The sequence below is a fragment of the Calypte anna genome, chromosome Z (assembly GCF_003957555.1).
Source record: "Calypte anna isolate BGI_N300 chromosome Z, bCalAnn1_v1.p, whole genome shotgun sequence".
In the NCBI taxonomy this organism is placed as follows: Eukaryota; Metazoa; Chordata; class Aves; order Apodiformes; family Trochilidae; genus Calypte; species Calypte anna.
Window position 1 is genome coordinate 20,986,790 of NC_044274.1, and position 21,618 is coordinate 21,008,407.

Below are 21,618 nucleotides of genomic sequence, written 5' to 3' on the forward strand. Positions count from 1 at the left end.
CAGCCCGGCTGAGGTGCCGCTAAGGGCGGCTGTGAAGAAACAGCTGCGGCGCCACGGCAAGGGGAGGGCGCCGCCGGTGTGCGAGGCGTAGCTGTCTGAGGCCGCGGCGAAGGGCAGGGAGTCCCAGCTCCCCTGTGACAAGAGACACGAGAACTCACCCAGGCTCGCTCACCTCCTCCCTCCGAGGCAGGAAGCAGAGGATGGAAGAAAGAGCAGAGGGCGGGGACGGCAGGCGCCGGTCGACTACGACGACGTCGACGTCGACTCCGACGCTCCCGCTCCCGCTCCCGCCCCCGCCTCCCGCGAAGCCGCTCCTGCCGTGACGCCACGGCCACGCGCGCAAGCGCAGCAGCTTGCAGCGGTGCTGTGTCTGTCCGGCGCCTTTTCTCTCTTCCCCTTCCTCCCTCTCCCCTGCGCCCCTCCCTCCCTCTCTCCTTCCCCTTCTCCTCTTACTCTCCCCCCTCCCTTCCTCTCTCTCTCTCTTCCAGAGCCGCCGCGGTCGCTGCTGTCGCCGCAGATACCGTTCGTGCCCTCCTTCCCCGCTCCCTGTGCGCCCGGCTGCCCCATGAAGCGATGGCAGCGGCCAACTTCGGCAAGATCCAGATAGGGATCTACGTGGAGATCAAGCGCAGCGATGGTCAGTGTTGCAGGGGCAGCGGGAGAGGCGGGCTCGGCGGAGCGGCCGCAGACCGCGGCCGGGCGCAGCCGCCGCCTCGGTGCGCGGCGCGGGGAGGGGGCGAGTAGGGGGCTGCGCGCGGAGCCCATTGTGTGCGCGGAGCCGGGGAGTGGCCGGGCCTGGCGCGCGCTGCGGTTGCCAGGGGAGCGCTCGCGTTTGCCTGTGCAGGGCGGTTGCGCCAGGCGCGAGCGGCAGTGGCGGCCGCTCGTGGGACTTGGGTGGCTGCCGCAGGGCGGGGAGGGGGCTGTTGTGGGTATAGAGGCAGGGATGGGTGGGCTCGTGGGGGAGGGGAGAGCAGGAGGGGTGCGAGATGGGCAGTGAGGCGTGCGGGGTGGCTGTGAGTGTGGGTGGTGAGGGGATTTGGGGGCAGAGGGGCGTGGGGAGAGGTGGAGGGAAGAGAAAAACCCGGGGAGGTTTGGGCAGGGAAGTGGGAGGGCCTCACCAAGGGGTGAGGTGATGGAGGGAGGAGAGGCCTTTAATGTAAAGAAATAACTTACTTGCTTTGGCATATGAGCCGTGCTCTGAAAAAATGACACTACATTGTGCCTTGACAATAATGCCTTTGGACACTTATATCACTTGACAAAAAGCTTGATGTTATTATTTCAGATGTTCTTTACGATTAAAATGTAAGAAGAGTGCTTGCTGCTAATGCCATGAGTTATTTCTCTGCGGGGAATCCGGTGTGTGACATCTTGCCCAGCATATCCTGGCAGGAGGATGTATGGTGCTGTCTAGAAATGCACATGAATAAAGGAGGTGTATGTAACATGGTTAGGGTGCTAACTACATGTTTGTCTGGTAGGAGAGAACCAAAGTGGAAAATACAGTGGCTGAATCAATGGCAGGTCCTTCGTGACCTCAGTTCCTTGAGTGAAAATATGTCATCTGTTTTTGGCCTCAGAGAGGTCTATGAAGCCTGCTAAACTGGGGTGGGGTTCTGCTGGGATTTTCTGTCAAGTCTTTTTTGATTTTTTTTTTCCCTTCAGGCTTCAGGATCTTGCTAAAGAATAAGCAGATATGTTTAAGGAAAGGAAGATCTGGAGGTCAAACGCACTGAACTTAGTGTGGTTTTTTGATGAGGCAGGAGATGAGCAGCTGACAAGCTTTGTGCAGCTTGTCTTTCTTGTGTCCCATACTGCAGTTCAACCCTACAATTAAATAATGGTTGGTGTTGGATGGACACTATACTAAACCTTACCCCTCAATTTGTGTTTAATAGCTTAGGTGTCACGTGAAGGATCTGATCAGTCTGGCCCTTGCATAACTGCTGCAGATCTCTCTTTGGGGTTTCAGAAAACCTCGCTGTAGCAATTTGTAAAACTGTTTTCCTGAGATCTGTATGGGCTTACTAAATAGATACTCCTGTTTGGTTCGTATACCTTTGGAAAATAAGGCATTGCAATGCTGGTTTTGTTTGTTTGGGGTTTTTTGTTTGTTTGTTTTTGTTTTTGGGTTTTGTTTGTTTGTTTGGTTTTTTCCTCTGAGTGAAGTGAGGAACAAAGCTCTGCTCACTTCTAATGTCAGAAATGAGGACAGTGACCCTTGAACATGACAATATTTGAATTACTGTTAATGGTTTACATATTTTGCTGTATCACACATGCCATGCAGTACAGTAAATATGTTACACATCAGTAGTATACTTCACAGCAATTGCTCAAACTGTAGGGTTTGGAACATTTGTATTAACCTGGTCCTGAGTGAGCAATCAGACTGCAGTGTTACACAGCTTAGTGGGTCCTGATTAGTGGTGAAGTTTGCTTGGTTTGTGTTGGGACTAGAGGAGGAGGTACCCTCTTCTGGCTCAGGCGGAAGCTTTGGATCATTCTTTTCCCATTAAGCTGGAAGAAACTGTCCTAGGTATGTGGAAGGGAGCATTTTGAGAAAGCTTTGGAAGGACAGCCAGCACTAGGTTGCATTGCCTTTCAGAAGGTGGTTTTCAAACCTGAGCTGGAGTTGCACAGGCAGACAAAATCAGCCTAGCCATTTGTAACCAGCGGGGGATCTTGCTGCCTATGCCTCTGTGAGCTGCGTGGTTCCTAGAGGCTGTCTCTGCCATCCGGTATGGGCAATGATTCTTCTTATGACAGTAATTGACGATTTGGTTCACTAAACACAGTAGAAAAGTTTTGGATGTGCTATTTTTCTACATGATTAGTGAGGTCCAGTAGCTCACAGAGGGGTCTGTGACTGCAGAGGTGTGTGTGTAGGAAAGCCATGGCCAGAATGAAGTGAAGGTCCTTACGTATATCTGGTTTGGTAAAGAGTAAGCCACTACCTGGATCTGCTCAACCCAGCATCATATCCTGGTATGAGTATCATACCAGCTACCCTTGGCTGAAAGCACAATTAAAACTGTTTAAAAAACTTTTGATGAAAGTGGTTAGTCTGGTCTTTTTTTTCCACATGTTGTATAGACTGTAGGGAGTCCTTTTTAAAAATAATATTATTTTGAGAGGTAGGTATAGTTATTGTTTAAAATGTCTGTGTTTACCTGTTTATTTGCTGAAACCAGAGAAAAATAAAGTTTTGCTTTTCTAATGTTGCCATTTGAAAAAGAATGCATTTTTTCCCATTTTTCTGCGAGTTCTGTTGAGCACTTCTCTGAACTCAGTGATTAATTCTGGATAACTCAGTTTTTCTTTAAATATAAAGAGGACGTAACAGACACACAGTTTTCTTTGGTGAAACATTAATGTTACAGGCCATACGTGTTCACTACAACAAAATTGCAAAGACATGGAAAACACAGTAAATGTGAGCTTGAAATCAGAACATCCTGAAAAGGAAAGTTACTTATTCTTTCATTTTGACAAATTCTAATAAACTTAAGTGTTTCATGGGAGATTTGTAGGAATGAATGTAAAATAGATGTTGTACAAATGAAGAGAGTTAAAACCATGGCCAAAGAACCATGAAAAACACTGTTTAGATAGGGGTTCTTTCTGTGTATCTGTTTTTTCTCAGTGTGTAAACATTGGTAGAAACCATAATGTAATGTAACATAAGATCATAGTAAGTGGTCAGCTAGTTTGGCTTTTTTATAATAATTTCTGGTACTGAAATTTACTACTTACTGCAGTGTAACTTATGTACGTTGCTTGAAATATGCCTTGGTAATCTATCTTGGAAACAGGAAAGAAATCCTTTGCTTCAGGTTGTGAATAGCTAAGAATGGACTGCATTTCCAGTCTTGAGAAATGTGCCCTTTCACATGGATACTTAAGGAAGTTAGGAGGGGGCCATAAGGTACCCACCTGACCTGCTGCAATGTCCTGGGCCAGAAGATGCACCATGTTGAAGTCTGAATAAGGGCATTTTTCTGTGGACAAATTTCCTTGACTCAAACAATGACATCCCACCGCTTTACATTTATGAATTTATGTCCACACGCCCTGTATAATGACTTGAAGACAATATTTAACTTTTTTTTTTCTATAAATTCTTAGTATTTTGTTTAAATAGGGTAAAACTCATATGTCTTGCAGCCCTTTAGAAGACTAGTTTGTGTTTTTTCGTTACTTTTTTGGTACAATTGTGTTCGTCCATTTCCTCCTCAGGTTGTTCCTATTCTCTCTGTTTTTGCAGAGCTGAAATGCTACCTAGAAACACAGAGATATTAATTATGTATTTGTTTGTTCTGAAAGTGGGGAGGGGAAATGAAATTTGGATCTCACTGTGTCAGAAATAATGTAACAGGTATGAACATTACTGCAATTGGAAGAGTGCCTGAAAATTTCACTCAACTTCAAGGAAAGAAAGATGCTGAATTTTGGGGGATTAACCATCAAATGGTGTAAAAAAGAAAGACAATGAGCCCATTTTTTCATGATCCAAGAACAGGACAGGTGTCGTGCTTAAAAGAGAAAACTAACTTGTTAAGGAGAATAAGCTAGGCACAGTTTAGTGGTGCTATTATTGGAGAAAATGGAAGCTAGAAGCGGGGCAGAATTTTAAGAAGGATGGTAGGAGTATCCAGTTTTACACTAAAAATTAAAAAAAAAAACAGTTATTAAAATATATATATAAATCAGGTATTAAATTAATAATTTAATAATAATAAATAAATTTAATAATTTAATAATTAAAACCAGTTTCTGTTCTTCCTGCGTCTATAGTTTAAATAACCTCTAACTCATTTGAGAGAGGAAGAAATCTTGCTTGTGGCTGTGTTACTTTGTAATTGGCTCTTTAAGAATTTTTTTCACTTGCCTCTAAAGGAGCTGGTCAGCATGGTCAGATATAACCCATATAGTCAAAAAACCTGCTGGCAGCACCTGTCTCCTTCATCTTGCCAAAACATCATGGTAACTGTTTCACCTTCAAACACAAGTAAGACTAAATTTTTGTACCAGTCCAGGCTGCAACTTTTTTCTTTAAATCACAACTTCTGTGAAATGGATGTTTCTCAGAGCTGAGCGATCTGTAGCATCCTCTGTCTTCTGGGCAATCCTGTATGATGATCGTGATCTTTACATACAACTCCCAATAGCAGTAATTTCATATCAGGACAGATAAGCTTGAGTTTGTGTAGTTACCCTGTTTTACAGGCTCTTGAGGAGAGATTTAAATGGTAATGTACTTTTACTCTTTCCTTTGGTGACATACATCTAATTGTTCCCTGTGATTAAGACATTTTTGTTACCACATTGAAGTCATTTGACTCAATTACCTAATCCCTATGTAAGCCCATAGAGACATAATGTGTCTTTGTCCTTCCATAGTGGGCAGATCACAGGCAGGGATTCAAGTCTGCTGTTGCTAGTTGAGCTAATGTGTTCCAACATTTAGACTTTCTTCTCTGGTGTGGTTTATTATATTGTTAGATCCAGAGTTTCTGGGGTTTGTTCCTACAGAAGTGTTGTCCAGGAGGATTATTTAAATTTTCTTTGTCCTTTTTGAAATAACTTTCTAAGTGTTTGCCTCTGTTACATGCCTCTGTAGCATGGCTAAAATTATTTGGAAGCATAGATGCTTTCAGTATGTATTTCCAGATGTAGGGCAGAAGGTTTTTATGGAGTTGTGGTACATTTTTCGTTATACTTGTTAATCTATTTCAAAAGCACAAATAAGCTTTCAGGTAAATGAAGATTACTTTTGCTTGCTAGAAATCTTATGTCTGTTTCCTAGTTTTACCACCTCTGTGTTTTCAGGAAGTATTTTTATTTTTTTCAGAGGGAACAGTTACAGTTCCCTCAAATGTAATTTAAAAAAAATTGCTTGCAGTTGTATATTCCAAATCTCCAGGTTTTATAGTGACTTGGTATATGGCATTTTATTTAAATTGTTCTCAATACTGATCTGAACATAGGTACTAAAAAAAAAAAAATGTTTGTAGGTATATTGTTTGGTTCAGTTTTTCCTAAGCTTTGGTAGAGATTTTTATACTTCCATAAGAGGTAGACAGTCATAATAAATAAACTAGCTACAGTGATTTTTGACTACTGGTGTGATTTCACATCTGTTTAAGTTGTCTGTCTGCTGCCTCTGTATTAGTTTTTAGTTAGATGTGTGGTAGGGAAACGAGGCACAGAGGGCAAGGAACTAAAACTATGGTAATCCAAATGTAGATTGTCTTAAACTGCCATTAGCTGTGTTCTCAAACCTTTTCCCATTGTGTATGTACAGGTACATGTGCTGTTCCTTCTTTTTCTGTCCTCTTAAAGCATTCACAGGTTTGTATTACTGTTTGAGTATTCATTTTTTTTGTCTGTTTTTCACTCAATAAGCCTAGAGTTTCCTATAGTGTTCCTAATACAGTGATAGACAAGTGACTGGCATAATTTGCCAACACCTTCGACCTCTGTAAAGGGCTCCTTTGAATTCTGTAGTACATGTTAAGTTGTAAGACAGGAGGACAGTGTCTGATACCATGGAACTGTGTTATTGTTCATGTCCCCAGAAGATGTCGTGATAAGTAGGTCAGTTGTGGCTTAGAAGATTGATAAACCTTCTTTACTAGAAGGTTTAATTCATTAATTTACTAGAAGTTGGTGAAGTACACCTGAAGTGCTAGGTGCTTTTCTCATGGGGGCCAGCTCTGGATGTAGAGCAGGGGGCTAGATATTCTTCTCTTTTGCCACTCTTCTCCATGCCTGGTAATTGTTTCTGAAAAAAAGAGCAGCCACAGGTAGTAAGTAGTTCCTTGGGAGGGTTTCACAAAGATGGCATTACCATATCTGTGGTAAAAATGTTCTCTGGAGTTAATTTTGCTGTCTTGAACAACTTTGAAAAACTGATTTTTTTACATCTGTTAGACAAAAGGTAATAAAGTTAAGTGGTAAAATTACGGCTTATGGCTATTAGTTTTTTTAATGAGTGTAATTCACTGAATCATTTACCACGAGCAGAACACACCTAGAAGGGTTTTGATAACTCTAATACCTCAGTCTAAATTCAGACACTAGCTGCTTTGAAGTTTCCCAGACTTGTAAAGGAACAGTTTGCTGCATTCCTTGCCACTTCTGCAATGCTGACACTGTAAAACTAATTGTTGAATTCCAAGCAGTAAAAAAGTGTAACTTGCATATAACCAAACCCCTTTTATGTGGTTGAATTTTATGAAGTAATGTTACGCTTTTCACATAGTGGAATGTTACCGGCTTCTCAGTTATCAGTAATCCCATTCAGGCTTTGTCAAGTGCCAGTTTGAGTTTCTCATGGCTCCCATCAGCCACTCAGAGCTGTCTTAATTCCAAGTGTCTAAATTGTGAGTATTTTCAGCCTCTTCTGCTACTTACAGGACAGTATGTTAGGAGTTACCTGTAACGGAACTCACTGAACGTGTGAGTGGAAGGCGATGGAGCATAGACTTCAAGACTTTCTCTTTATAAGCAAGATGTGTAGTGTGTTTGTGCTCTTCTAAAGTAGTTCTAGAATTTTTGTTGCACAGGGCTGCAGTCACTTTGTAATGACTCAAATGTGTTACTTTCCCCTTGTATCTGAACTACATACAGAGTTGTACTCCAGAGATGTATTTCCAACCGATCTATGAAAGTATTTGCTGGGGATGCAGGTATGCATAATGATGCAGTGATGAGGATCTCTCTAGGAAGAAGGCAGTGGAAATAAATTCAGCTTGAAAAGCACAAGCACACTTCAATTTTTAAATGCTCTGAATTTCTACTTCAATTTTGGGTTAAGTTTGCATATTCTTTTACACTTTCATGGTCTGAACTTACCAGTTCATTTTGACATTAATAGGATAGGAATTCATGTGGTGATGAAGAAGTTAATAGAAACCACACCTAATTATTTTTAAGTTATAGTAAGATTTCTTCAAACACAGGGAAGAATTAAATATTACTTAGTTTTTTCATTGCTTTGAGCTTTTAGAACTATGTTAAGAGAAAAATACAGTCTTTTAAGTTGTATGAGAGTAAGGGCTTCTGACTTTTAATTAGGAGCAACAGCTGACAGCTCTGTAATAAATGAAGTAATAATCTTACTAAATGTAATATTATAAAGGAGATAGATAGATAGATACCCACAACAACAAGGCAAATGGCACCATTTGAAAACATCTGTTGAAAGGTGGCTACTGTCAGCTTCAGTGAAAGTAATGAATAGGAGGTTTCTGCTGTTTATTCAGGCAACAAACAAAATGAGAGAGGGCAAAGGGAGAGTGAAGACTGGCCAAGTCTTGTCAATCTTTTTAGCAGAGTGTATCCACCACAAGCTTAAATCCTCTTGCTAAAAAAAAATTCAGCAACCACCAAACCCTGGTGCTGTTTGAAGGAGATACTTGAGTAATTCTGCTCCTACCTATAATTGTATGACATTCGTACTGAATACAGAGGACACTGACCTGCAAAAGTATAGCAAAGAAGCAGTTTTAAAATATTTTAAAGAAGCTGCCTGCAAAATTGTTCTAGAGGATTCTGACAAATTCGTGACTACGTGTGCAATTAGATACCAATTTCTGTTCAGTTTTTTAAAAAAAAAGTATATATTGAACTATTCCTTAAACTTGTTTACAGGTTGTCAGCCTGTAGGAAAGATGTGAATGTTATTACCAGGCATTGAATGCTAACATTCTCTTATGCTAGTAGTAAAAGAAAAATATGATAAAGAAAAATACTGCCATGGCATACATTAACAAGTTGTTCTCATTTGGATAAAGTCTGCAGCTCTGATTACTTGATGTTTCTTAAACTACCTAACTGAGAGGCAGTGGAAGGGGTGTTTCATGTGGCCTATGAAAGGGACCAGTGGGCACTGGGAAACTTCACAGGGATTTTGGAAAGGAGTGGATTACTGTTGGTTTGGTTTGAGTATTTTTACGTTTTGGGAGGGAGAGTGCTATGTAAATGGATAACAAAATGAAGATTACTCTATGAAAAGCAAGTGAAAACTTCCCCCTCCCTGGCTTAAACCAGGGCAGAAGACTAGTGCCACATTACCTGAGGTGTGGGCATACTAAAGTTTTATATATAGCTTGAAAGTGACACTTGTTTTTGTTCTCTAGCTTCCTGATAGTGGGACAGTGTTTTTCTGGCCTTTTTTGTAGTTGCAGCTGCATGTAGAGTAGGTGTTTTGAGATAACTGTGTGTTTAATGTCAGTTAAACTCTTACTTGAAGTGTAAATTCTACTTCCAGTTTCAGCATTGTGTACTCATAAATTAGGTTATCTTTCTGCAGGTGCATTTTTTTTTTCTTTTGTCTATATTGGTGCGCATCTGCCACTTTTCTGTGTATTCTCTTGGTTTTGAGATGTCCCTTTGAAGTCGCGGCTTCTCACTACCCAAATGCTGTCTTGCTGAATGTTGACATGCCAAATTTAGTGTAATTCAGAGTGCAAGTGGGCACCAGACTGGAAGATACGTAAGATTCTAATCTTTCAAAGCTAAATGCTTTGGAAGGCCTGTATCATGAAAGAAAAGTGTTTGACTTTCCCAGTGCCCTCCTTCAGTAGCACTCGTCTGTATGTAATCTTGTATAGAGGATTGAAGTATCTAATGTCTTGGACTGCTCTAATTGTCAATTTATCTTGCACCACATTTTAGTCTAGTGCCGCTGTACTGTGGTCATTCCCATTGCATCATAGAATGGTCTGAGTTTCAAGGTACCTAAAAGATCATCTGCTTACAACCCCCTGCATGCACATTGCACTAGACCGGGTTGCTCAAGGCCCCATCCAACCTGGCTTTGAACACTTCCTGGGAAGAGAAATCTGCAGCTTCTCTGGGAAGCCTGCTCCAGTGTCTCACCATGCTCAGACAAGTATTTCTTCGTAATGTCTACTGTAAATGTTTCCTCTTTCAGTTTAAAACTGTTCCTCCTCATCCTATAACTACATGGCCTAGTAAAAAGTCCCCAGCTTTCCTGTAGGCCCCTTCAAGTACTGGAAAGCCCTGAATATTTATTAAATCCCTTAATATAAGCCACTTAATGTATAAAAAGTCTTTTATAGGCCATGGTAAGGTCTACCTGGAGCCTTCTCTTCTCCAGGCTGAACAATCCCAACTCTCTCAGCTTATATTCATAGGAGATGTGCTTCAGCCTTTTTATCGTCTTTATAACCCTTCTCTGGACTCAGTCAAACAGCTTCATGTCTTTCTTATGTTGGAGGCCCCAGAACTGGCTGCAGTACTCCAGATGGGGTCTCACAATAGTGGAGTAGAGGGGCAGCATCACCTCCCTTGACCTGCTGGCCATATTTCTATTCATGCAGCCTAGGATACAGCTGGCTTTCTGGGTGCACATTGCCGGATCATGTTGAGCTTCTTATTGACCAAGACCACCAAGTCCTTTTCCTCAGGGCTGCTATCAATCCGTTCTCCACCCAGTCTGTAATTGTGTTTGAGATTATCCCAACCCAAGTGTCTGAGCCTCGGCACTACCCGCTTTGCCATACAGATCTGCTCATATTGCAGTGTACTACTGCTGCCATAGGCATAGCTGCAGGACCTGGAATGAGAACTATGTGAGAAATGTGCTGTGCAAGGTGCTTTCCTGGGGATATTGTGAACATAAACCAACTTGTTTTAGGGTTTCTGTCCATGGTGTGCTGTGGAAAAAAGATGTGGAGGTGATCTCAAGGGCTTGAGGTTTTTCTGTTTCAACTTAGTACTTCCTGCTAGTTGGGAGTTGGAAGTTGATCAGTTATGCTATGATAGATCCTTGTAGGAGTCATCTTCCTTTCTCATAAAATAAGACAATGCCAATGGTTATGCCAATGGCATAACCAGATAACCAGTATAGATGTGTAAAAGGATTTTAGGTCATGGTGCAATAGACCATCACATTAACGTCAGTTTCAGAAGGGATTACAGCTTATCCTGCTTGATTTCATACTAAAATGGGGGGGAAGAAGTAAAAAATCTAATTGACATGTTCTACGAATATATAGTGCCTCAACTAAAAAGTAGCAGCTAACAGTGGACCAAACTAGATGCTGAAATGCTTCTAGTATTTGTGATCCAAAATAGTGTCCTGGAGGTAGAGCAGGTAAACATCCTGGATCTGGATGCAGGGTGACCTACCTGATTGGAGTTAGCGCTGCTTGGGTGTCAGAGTGGGAAAAGTTTTGTGCAGCATTACTGGTATTGACCAATTGTGAAGGTCAGCCGTAAGTTTCTTTGAATTTCAGTAAAGTGTATTATATAATATGAAAAATTATTCGGAAGACACTTAATACAAGGATTGTAATATGTTTAACACAGAGGCTGATAATATACCTAATCATTTCTGTGTAATAGTTCTGGAATCAGTTTTGGGACTGGCTGGCTGTTTTTTCTCATCCATTACAGTTTTTTGTTCCTGGTCATAACACAGAAAGTAACACTGGTCTTGGTAAAGTCTCTACTATGCTAGAGTGTATCATCTCTGTGGATGTTTATTATATGGAAGATTAGGAAGTATAGTATGAAACAACTGGGAAGAATGTAGCACAGAGTAAATGTGCTTTTGCTGTAGATGGGAAGGTCATAAACTGTAAATGAAATGCAGGAAATCTTGATATTTGAGTTAATCGCAAAATAAGCATGAACTAGCAGAATGAAGTGACAAGGGGAAAAGTGAACGCTTGTAGTTGACAATCCTGGAAAGGAAATACTCCTGAGAGGCTGAAGGAGATCGAGTCATTCTTCTTGTATAAGTGTGTGTACACAAGCACAGAGTACTAAATAAATTACTGTGACCACATGGACTTTGTAAAGAAGCTTGCATGTGTTGACATGAAGGTACCACAGCTTACTGGGCTGAGTAGCAGAGTCTCAGCACTTATTGAGGAAAAGGTGAAATGTGTTCAGTTTATTGAAGTGTTTCTAGGGTAGTGTGTATTAGGTATGGTTGAACATGTGTTTCCTTCTAAATACCTTTTTCTGTGGCTAAGTTATATTTGGAGAACTCATCCTTCCTTAAAAATGATAGCTGTACTGTTTCATTCATCCTGAGATAACCTGCTGTTAAATATCTGAATATCAGTGCCTCTGTTAGCAGTGGGGATTAAATACTTCTTTACGGATTCAGCTGCTTTAGAAACAAGACTAGTCTCTTGCTCTTATACTGAGACCTACACAGGCAATATGATGGTGTTGTTTAGGAATGTTATGGTGGTAACATACTCTTGCCCAACCTTTTTTGAAGCCAGTGGGGTGCTGCCATAAATTTCACTGGCAATTGAGGCTTTGGAATGTGAATAAAAGGAAGATGTTTTATGAGGAGCTCACTAATATGAAATAATGCTCTTTGAAATGTGCTTAAAAGAGTATTAGCTCTCCACTCCAAAAAAACCCTCAACCGACCTTGAAGGGAAGTAAAAACAGTGTTCCTGTAACTGGGGAAGCCACAGGAAACTTGTTTTCAATGTAAAGAGAAATTTTAGAGTTTGTCTTGCAGAGTAAAAAGTCAGCAGAAAACCCCAATTATTAACAATATGAAAAGATCTGGAGCTCTTACAGTTATTAAAAAAGCAAAAACTGTGACACCAGCACTCTAGTTAACTGCTTTAGAGAAGGTGCATCCGTATGGGCAGCTGGCAAGTTCAGTTAGGCTGAGCAAAGTGAGTTATAATTTAGTGGTTCAGGGTGGAAAGGCTTGTTGGTGATAAACACCAGGGGAACCAAAAATTTGCATGTGTGGCATTTGTTGTATGAGGAGTACTAAATGTAATTTGAAGCTAAATAATATGCACAGTTCAGAAAAATGGCTGTGTTGGGGTTTTTTCCCCTCCTCATTTATTGGTGGACTGTCAGTATGATCTGTGAACTTTGTTTTTCTAAAACACTAAGTTTGATTGGTTTTTGCACAGAAATTGGGTACATGTCCGAGATGGGGAATTTCCTTAGTTTCGTGGCTTTCTAGATGGGGTAGTAGCATATTAAGTTAGATTTTAATTCAAAGCTAACATATAAAGGCAGATATGAAAAACTTGATTTTGGCAATATTAGTTTCTGTTCTCAAAATTCCTGTCTATTACGTTGTAGAGGTTTACAAAGATCAAAACCTGTGATTGTAACATGCTTGTCATTTGAAAGACTTGGGTATTACTGTGATAATTTGGAGAATATAACAAAAAGTTGGTAGTTAGGGTAGTTAGGGATCATTGAAAAATAATTACCAAACCAAATATTGAATTAGAATGATATATTTTAAAAGATATTTAAGAATTTGGTTTAGAAGAATGGCAGCTACTGTGTATGTTTACTGAGTCATTTGACACTGTGATAACACTATACAGACAAAGCAATGAGGAAAGTTGTATGATTATGTAAAAAAACCCTGAAGGGTAAGTGGTAGATATTAAGAAAAGAAAAGGCTACTTTTTTGTGGATAAATAAACCCTTGGGACAACATTAAATCATGTTTAGTGTTGTATCAAACAAGTTTAATGTGGTGAGGAAATAAACATACGTCACTTAAAAGTGCTGATTTTTCCTTAGGGGATTAGCAGCAGGACTGTGATGCAAGGAGGACCATAGCAAGCTCTGAACACCTGAACTGAACACCTGAACTGTGGACCTTGCCACAGTTGACATGACTGGAAATGCTGAGCCTGGAATTCTCTTTCCTTGAGCATTTTTCTTTGAAGTTGGGTACAGGCATTGTTTGTTAGGTATTATTTTCATCTCCTTGAGCTCTGTGTGAGCAAGAAAGCCCTTTCACCAGAGTCACCAGGATTGAAGCCCATCATCCAGGAAACCAGTGGGAATTCTGGTAAACAGTGCTTCTGGATTAAGTTTCATGTTTCTCCTAAACATTTTTTAATTAATTTATTTTTTAATGTGATTTGGGTCATGTATTATTTTTAAAAGAGAATGAAGAAAATTATATTTTTTGCAATTTTAATTTTTGAATATGTAATAGAAGAGGTTGAGGGTCAATCACATCCATTTGTCTCTAGATAACATTCATGTTAATCCCTCATGAACATGATCTGGAAAATTATGGTTATTTCTCAAATGCCTGTCATAATCATTTAAGGGTTGCAGCGGTCAGCCTTAGCATGGCTCTGTAGCAGATGTTAAGTTGTAGTATATTTTTGTACTCAATTTGTGGAAACATCTACTGCTGATACAAGTAGAAAAAAGCTGTGCTCTGCTGACAGATCACAGCCTGACCTAATTTAACACATCTGTGCTCCTAAAGAAGAGGCAAGTTCAGAAGATGTAGTATAAACTCAGTTTCCTTTACTGAATCTTGGGTCCCTTAACATCGCTGTAGCCTGCTAAAAATAATTGCCTGGGTTCAAACTAACAGCACTCGAACTATGAGATAGTCACAGTGTAATGCTGCCAGGCAGGGACCTGCTACTATTTTTTGGGAAGGGATGGGGGTGTCATAGTGGAACCTTTCTTCATTCTACCCTGATCCGAGCCTGCTTATAACTCTCTAATTATTACAGCTCAAAGATATTTTTAAGGCTTCACAAACCTTTAGCATGAGAAGTGTGAGTACTGTGTCTTTAATTACGTGGAAGGGTGGGGAAGGCTGCGGTCTTTTTCCAGCCTTATTTCTTCAGTCACCTCTGAGAGCGCAAAAAGATTTGAGTCACGTGTCAGCCCACTCGTTATCACAGACTGTATTTTAGAAAATGCCAACCCATACTTGACACTGAATATTTCTCAAAACCATTAGGAAAATGAAAAGGTTTTAGGACTATCAGTGATCACTGCTTAAAAATTGTGATTTGAGAAAATATTTAGTTTGTGTAGACATAAGAATCTAGGTACAGCTTGATGTTTGTGATCAGTTAAAACTGCTGCCTAGGTTTTTAACTGTAGTTAAAAAGTTTGATTTAACCCTGCGTATTTGCTTTTGCTGTCGCTTTTCTAAATATTTTTCTGCACCCTTTGAACTCAGAACTGGGGATTTATCTGTTATTTCTGCGGTGTTTATGCTTGCTTTCTTATATTTGTTAATAGTTCATGAGATGACTAGGAAGAAAGTGGAGAGTTGATGCTCTTCACTTTCTGTTGATTAAGATGAGAATATTGTTACCTATGTGTATTTAAAGAGTTGTCTTCCCAGATGTTTGAGTTATCTTATTACTCTATGTGCAGCGATATCTTCTAAATGCTCTGGTCAATAGGAGGTAACCCAGACACCACTTGTGGTATGACAGAACATATTATATAGATAACGGCCATTTCAATAACTTCTCCATTAATTTTAAGCCCTGTAGCAATAAGTGACTTCCCAGAAGTTTTGTCTATGAGGTGAATTCTAACCATGTGCAGAGAGGCACTAGCAATTAAAGAAAACACCAAATGAGGAGTTAGTGTGGCTCTACTTTCCTCATTTTTTAGATGTGTGTGAACGTGGTCTTTCTCAAATCCCTTGTTCCTTTTCCAGTTTGTCATAATATGTTTGTGTTTACACAGATGTATTTACATTTCAGATTTTGATAACAACCCTAGAAAATACACCAGAAATCAGGGGTGTTGCCTTCAACCATGCTCTTCAGACTCATTATTCTCTTACACTTTAACATTTGCAGCTTGGTCTTGCTTTATATGCTAGACAAGGTTTATGCCAGCCTTAGTTGCTGGCATTCCTAAATTTCACAGCTGCTGTATTCAGATGTGCACTAGAAAAATTTAATGGAATACTGTTTGTGCAGAGCAAGAGGCAATTGTAAAGATGGAAATGTGTTTTTTGGCACTTCAATAACATGTAAACTTTTAATTACACAAAGAATTTTTAGGAACAGATTGTATGGGTACATTGCCAGTTCAAACATTATAGTATACATTTTCTATTCAGACTGAGAATACTTAGAATATGGACATAACTTCTATTTTTGCTAGTGCCTTTTTTTTCTCTCAGCCCTGCCTTTCTTAGCCAGGAAATGGATGAAGTCTGGCACAGAGATGGAAGATTTATTGTGATTTTTTTGTTATGACATGCTGGCTTACTGTGTTTGTGAGTGTTCAGTATTTTCTAGTAATTCATCAGCCCACTTTGATCTTCTTTCACTGGTTATAGCAAAGGTTATACCTTTTAAAATATTATTTATTCTTTGTCAAAAGTAATAGAGCACTTCAGCAGCCAATAGGACTTACATGATGGCTCTGTGATTAATACAGTGTCTCTTTCTCATGGTAGTACACAGAGGAGTACTGTTGGTTGTATACAAACAAAAAATACAGGTTTGCTGTATACTTTCCATGATGCTTCCCTTTAGTCTCTCTTCTTGCATAATTTTAAAAAGGTGTGAATGTTTAGGCAGTTTTTGCACTAAGAGAAACATTAACATACATTTGTTACTTATGCCGTTAGGTGAGATAATCTTGAGCTTTCAGTACAAGTGTTTCTTCTGTCTGACCCTCAGCAGGCCCTTAGAGGCTTAGGTTATATAAAAACATTATATTTAGAAAACTAAAGCATTACATACAGAAAACCACTGAAGTGGCTAAAACAGAGATTCTAATAAGTGAAAGAGACTTGGATTGGATTTCTGGGGGTTAGAAGCTCTAGGAAAGTAGAGGAAAAGGTCCAAGGTGCAGGAAACTCCCAGCCAAGCAGGGTGCTTGTCTTTGGGGTGCTGTACGTTGCTCTTGGGTACCTGGGGGAGGCTTGGGGTGGGAAAAATGAGGTATTTCTTTTTCCCACTGTGTCTTATTGTCGAAGGGTGTTAAAGGAACAGTCACACTGGCTTAGTTTTCTTTAGAACACCAATGCTTGGCACTCTTAGGGCAAAGCACAGATGTGAAGTCAATGTGACATCTAGGTCGTGATCCTTTTTTTGTCAGTGCATGGCTGCTCTGTTCTTACAGTCACTCCTTGTTAACAGTGTAGGAAATAGGATAGTAAAAAGTTGTGGCTCACCACATTTGTAAGAAGAAGTATCCTTACTCATACTGAAAGTTTGCTGGATTTGTTTTACTTTATGGGGACCTGCTGACTTTGAGCCTTTCACCGGAGAAGTAAAAACAATAGCACCTTAACTCCATCTCAGCAGTCTGTATTAGCAGATGTTTTTAAAATTATGATTTTTATTACTGTTGCAGGCAATTTAATTTTAGTTGAATTAACCTACTGATTGGATGTCCATAAAACCTGTATATCATAATACAGTTTTAACAGGGCTTCACTTCTGTGTTGGAATGTGTAGAGTTGTATCAGACTAGAACGGGACAAACCAGCCTTTGTGGAGGCACACCTCAGGGACTTCACTGCTTGAGGAAGGCTTGAGGCATTGTACTGGTCTTCACTCAGAAGAGAGAGTCCAAGTGGTGCTGGTTTCACATGGTATTTTGTTAACTTACAACGTGGTTTTCTGTTCATTGGGTTTTGCAGTTATACACTGGCAGTCTCATTAGAACCTCCATTGATGGATCAGGTCTGAGCCACTTCACAGTGTGCGCCCAGGAATCACCTTCTGTTTATCATCTTATTTTTTTTTTAACCCTCTTCTTCCTGCCTCTCAGGACATGTGCCAATGCAAAGGTGAAAGTAATTTCTGGAAAAAGTTTCTAGATTTTTCTAGCTTCTTTCTGTTTGCTTTCTAGGCCGAATTCACCAAGCTATGGTAACATCCCTAAATGAAGATAATGAAAGTGTAACTGTTGAATGGATTGAAAATGGAGACACAAAAGGCAAAGAGGTAAACTCAATTATTTTAGAAATTTCCTTTTAAAAACGTGTATTCTACATGAATATTACCTTGGATCTTGCAGTGGAAACTGAGAAAATAAAAATCTTTATTTACTTGGTAGTTTTTTGTTTACAGACTGTTTTGTATGGAGCAGTTGGGCAAATGCTGGTTTCTGTTGTTTTAAATTTGACTTCCTGAGCTCTGTGTAATAGCTTTTACATGGTTCTTTTCATGCATTCAATCTGAACCAGATTGCAAAGGCTGACCTTGTCATCTTCTATTTACAAGTAGAAAAATCAAGCTTTTGAAAGGAAAAGTTACTTGTAGTTCAGGCAGAAAACTATGGGGAGAGTTGGGTTAGAAATCAATTTGTATTTGTATTATTGAGGAATCAAACTGGTAGTTTGTTTGCTTCTTTATTTTTGGCAATAATTTTCAAGTGTTGCTTTTGAAAAACTGTGTCTTCATATGTAATGCCTAACTATCTCCTCTTCCTTTAAATTTTGGACCATGTTAGCCAGTTTCAGACGAGATTTGGAGAAGCATCTCAGAAATAATGACACTGTTTTTGTGAAAAAACAGAGGAAAAAGGAAAAACAAAAAGTAAGAATGTCCTAGTGACTCATCATCTGAGCTCATCCTTCAGGATTTACAGAATCCATACGGTAGTGAGGTCTTTGAAATGTCCAGCAAGGGGAAATGGCAGTTTATGGAGACCAAAGCTATTAAAAATTTGTAGGAAACAAAGTTTAAATGGCTCTGAAGTGAGCTATTGTTAGGATCCTGCTCATACCCCACTTAAATTTTACAGCATTTTCAACCAGGAACCTGAACGGGAAAAATTAGTATGATAAATATAACATGGTTTCAACTATGCTTTTTTTTTGTAGCTGTAATTCATCTGTTTCTTTTGCACTGTCTGGGAAATTTCAAATAACTGAGATCTCAATATGTTACAGTATTTTTTTTTTGTATTCTGAAGTTCTTGTCAAATACCACACTAACACTGGGTGCTTTTGTTTTAATTTAATCCCCTGACAAAATTAAGTTCATCTCATTTCAGAAGGGCATGTTTTCAACTAATGCAAAGACCAAAGCTTACGTTTGTCAAGTCAACATAAAATAATTCAGGTTACAGAATGAATATATTGTGGGGTAAAACCACTAAATAGATTTATTGTTTATTCTCAAACATAACAGGAGAAAGGTGGAGGGTGAACAGTGTTCTAAGACTCAGAAATGCATTTTAAATTATTTTGCAGATTGACTTGGAGAGCATATTTTCACTTAATCCAGATCTTGCTCCTGATGAAGATATTGAACCCAGTCCAGAGACGCTACCACCAGCTGCTGCATCAGCCAAAGTAAACAAAATTGTGAAGGTTAGTAATACTTACTCAACATGCTCATGTTAAACTTACAGTACTCCTGTGGATGTTGTTATGCTTGATTTTTTAACTTGAACTTTTTTGTCTATGGAGCCTTTTGAAAACTGTATTCCTTTCTTTTTCTTTTAGTGAATTGGAGTTTATGAAAATTTTCTACGAGCAGGTTAGGCATAGAGGGAGCTGGGGACTTGTATCCATATAACTAACTATAACTCAAGAAATAAATACAGAAAAGTTTTTAAAGGTTGTTTTGATACAGTACCTATAGTTCAAGCAGTCATCACCTCAGGCACTTCAGAAAAAGATGTGGAAGCAATCAGCTCTCTGTGTGGCTGATGTCATGTTATTTTAATTCACAGGAAGGAAGCAGAGGTGAGGCTTCAGTTTACATTTTCAATAATAAAGTGATCAAATAACAGTTTTCTTTCTTTACAGAGTCGACGAACTATGGCACCAGTTAAGAATGATACCCCTTCCAGAGATAACAGAGGTAAGTGTTATCTCTTTCTATTTCAAGGAAGTAAACAAATGGGAACATTATAACCTTCTGCTCACCTAACATTCCTTAATAGTGCTGCATTTCTACTTTGGTATGTGTGAATGAGACACATTCCTAGAGCTATTCCTATACATATCTAGGAATAGGGTTTATATGCAAGTTAAAGCATGAAGAAAATTTTCATTAAGATGAAGGTGCAAAAAAAAGTTAATTAATTAGGCTTCATTAAACTGTGTGTGGACTTTTCCAAGATAAAGCATCCTCAGTTTGCTTCAGCTTTATTGTTTCAATATACCTGAAGTAGTGCACTTTAAATTCTTATGCTTTCAGTTTTTTGTCTTTGTTTAGTAACAATTTGTGTGTAAACATTCATTCAAAAACTACTTAAACCCTATGGATTATTTCTCATTCTATAGTTAATAGCAAAAAATCTACCCAAAAAAGCTGAAATACCACAGGAGGATAGGTGAAAAGTTTGTATGGGATAAATACAGATGTAACACATTTATAACATTAGAAAGAATAGTTAATGCTTTACTGTTTTAATTTTCTCTTCTGCATTAAACAACTAACTTGTACTGATGATGGTAATGATTCTTCTTCCAAATATTAATCACCTGTTATTAATTCAGACTAGATTCCAGTCCATCTGTATAAACTTGAAAAGCAAGTGGGCTTGCATATATTTGAAAGTGTTCAGATTTGTCTGGTGAAAAATTGGAACCACTTTCTCCCTGCTGCCAGTTGTCAGGGATGTTAAATAAATTGGAAATCTAATAATTTTTCTTCATACTAGTATGGTTTAAATCTGAGGCATCCTATTGATACCTGTCTCCATATCCATACATGTTGTCTGTTGTCATTTGTAGTACACTGTCTTTTTGGTATGAAATAACCTGTAACTGAAGAGGTCCTATTCATGCTACTATTCACAGTCAGCCTAACTATTTGGTCTCTGTTGGTCTTGTAATTAAGCTTTCCTCAGCACACTTTTTTTTTTAATTATTCAATTTGTGCTGTACATGAGATCTCCTATTGTATTTGGGGATTTGTCCTGCCTACCATACATGTTTGATACCTGTCTCACAGGTGTCTCCATGTTGCAGAGGGAGCTGGCCTGCATTTGGCATAGTAACTCAGAAAAAATCTGAAACATTCAGGTCACATGCTCACCACTCCCACTGCATTCACTGGAAACAGACATCACTGCATCTTCAGCACATGTAGAAGAAATGTATAAGTTTAAGCATACAGATTGTGTCTGTATCACTTTTGTAGTGTCAAAAAAGGTTGTTTCTTCCTCTCAAAAAGGGAGCTCCACTTTGCTGCTTTTCATTTGTATCCCTCTGCTCCTCCAGAGATCACAGGCTCAATGAAATGGGTCCATTTTTTAACATCTAGAGAATGTGTAACAGCTGGGCTTCTTTTCTTACTTGTGTTTTAATCACAATATAAGTAAAATTTCAGTACTTTAAACTTCAGGACTGCATAGCTACAAGTACACGCTTCCTTCTGTGCACTAGTTGTACTAATTCTGTAGTATTTAAAAATATGCACATGCAGCATTTAATAATAATTATGTTGTGTTAGTGTATAACACTAGAAACACAGGGCTGCATACCCAGTGTCTTCATTAATAGTGTTGTTACTTATATGGCTCCTGCTCACCTCCAGTAGGTGTTTGTGTGTGGGAAGAGGCCTTGTTTCATCTCGTCATAATGGAGCATTTCAGAATTGGATAGGAATATTACTCTTTGGTGTCCAGATGAGCTTGTGCTTTTCCTTTGCAGTGGTTGGTTCTTCGCGCGTACGACCTACTCAGCTTCCTGAGCAGTCTTCCTCATCTCAACAGAATGGTAGTGTTTCAGATATATCTCCAGTTCAAGCTGCAAAAAAGGAATTTGGACCCCCTTGTATGTAAACCATGTATCAAGGATTCGTTTGTTCTGGGCGTTACATGTATATTCTCTTGGATTATGTTGTTGTCTGTAAATGACATATGGTCTACGTG

At 39.3% G+C, this 21,618-nt stretch overlaps 1 protein-coding gene across 2 annotated transcripts in view; it reads left to right on the forward strand.

Annotated features, from left to right (window-relative positions):
• Positions 1-338: 338 nt before the first annotated feature.
• The window catches only part of KIF2A (kinesin family member 2A), a 54,759-nt gene continuing 33,479 nt past the window's right edge, over positions 339-21,618 (forward strand). Inside the window, exons 1-5 of one of the 2 annotated variants that reach the window (XM_030467689.1) lie at positions 339-637; positions 17,635-17,729; positions 18,983-19,102; positions 19,544-19,598; positions 21,398-21,520. In XM_030467689.1, coding sequence (XP_030323549.1) covers positions 574-637; positions 17,635-17,729; positions 18,983-19,102; positions 19,544-19,598; positions 21,398-21,520 — 457 coding nt within the window. In that variant the 5' untranslated portion in view covers positions 339-573. The remainder of the gene's footprint in view (positions 638-17,634; positions 17,730-18,982; positions 19,103-19,543; positions 19,599-21,397; positions 21,521-21,618) is intronic. The other variant, XM_030467690.1, reaches the window with a different exon arrangement.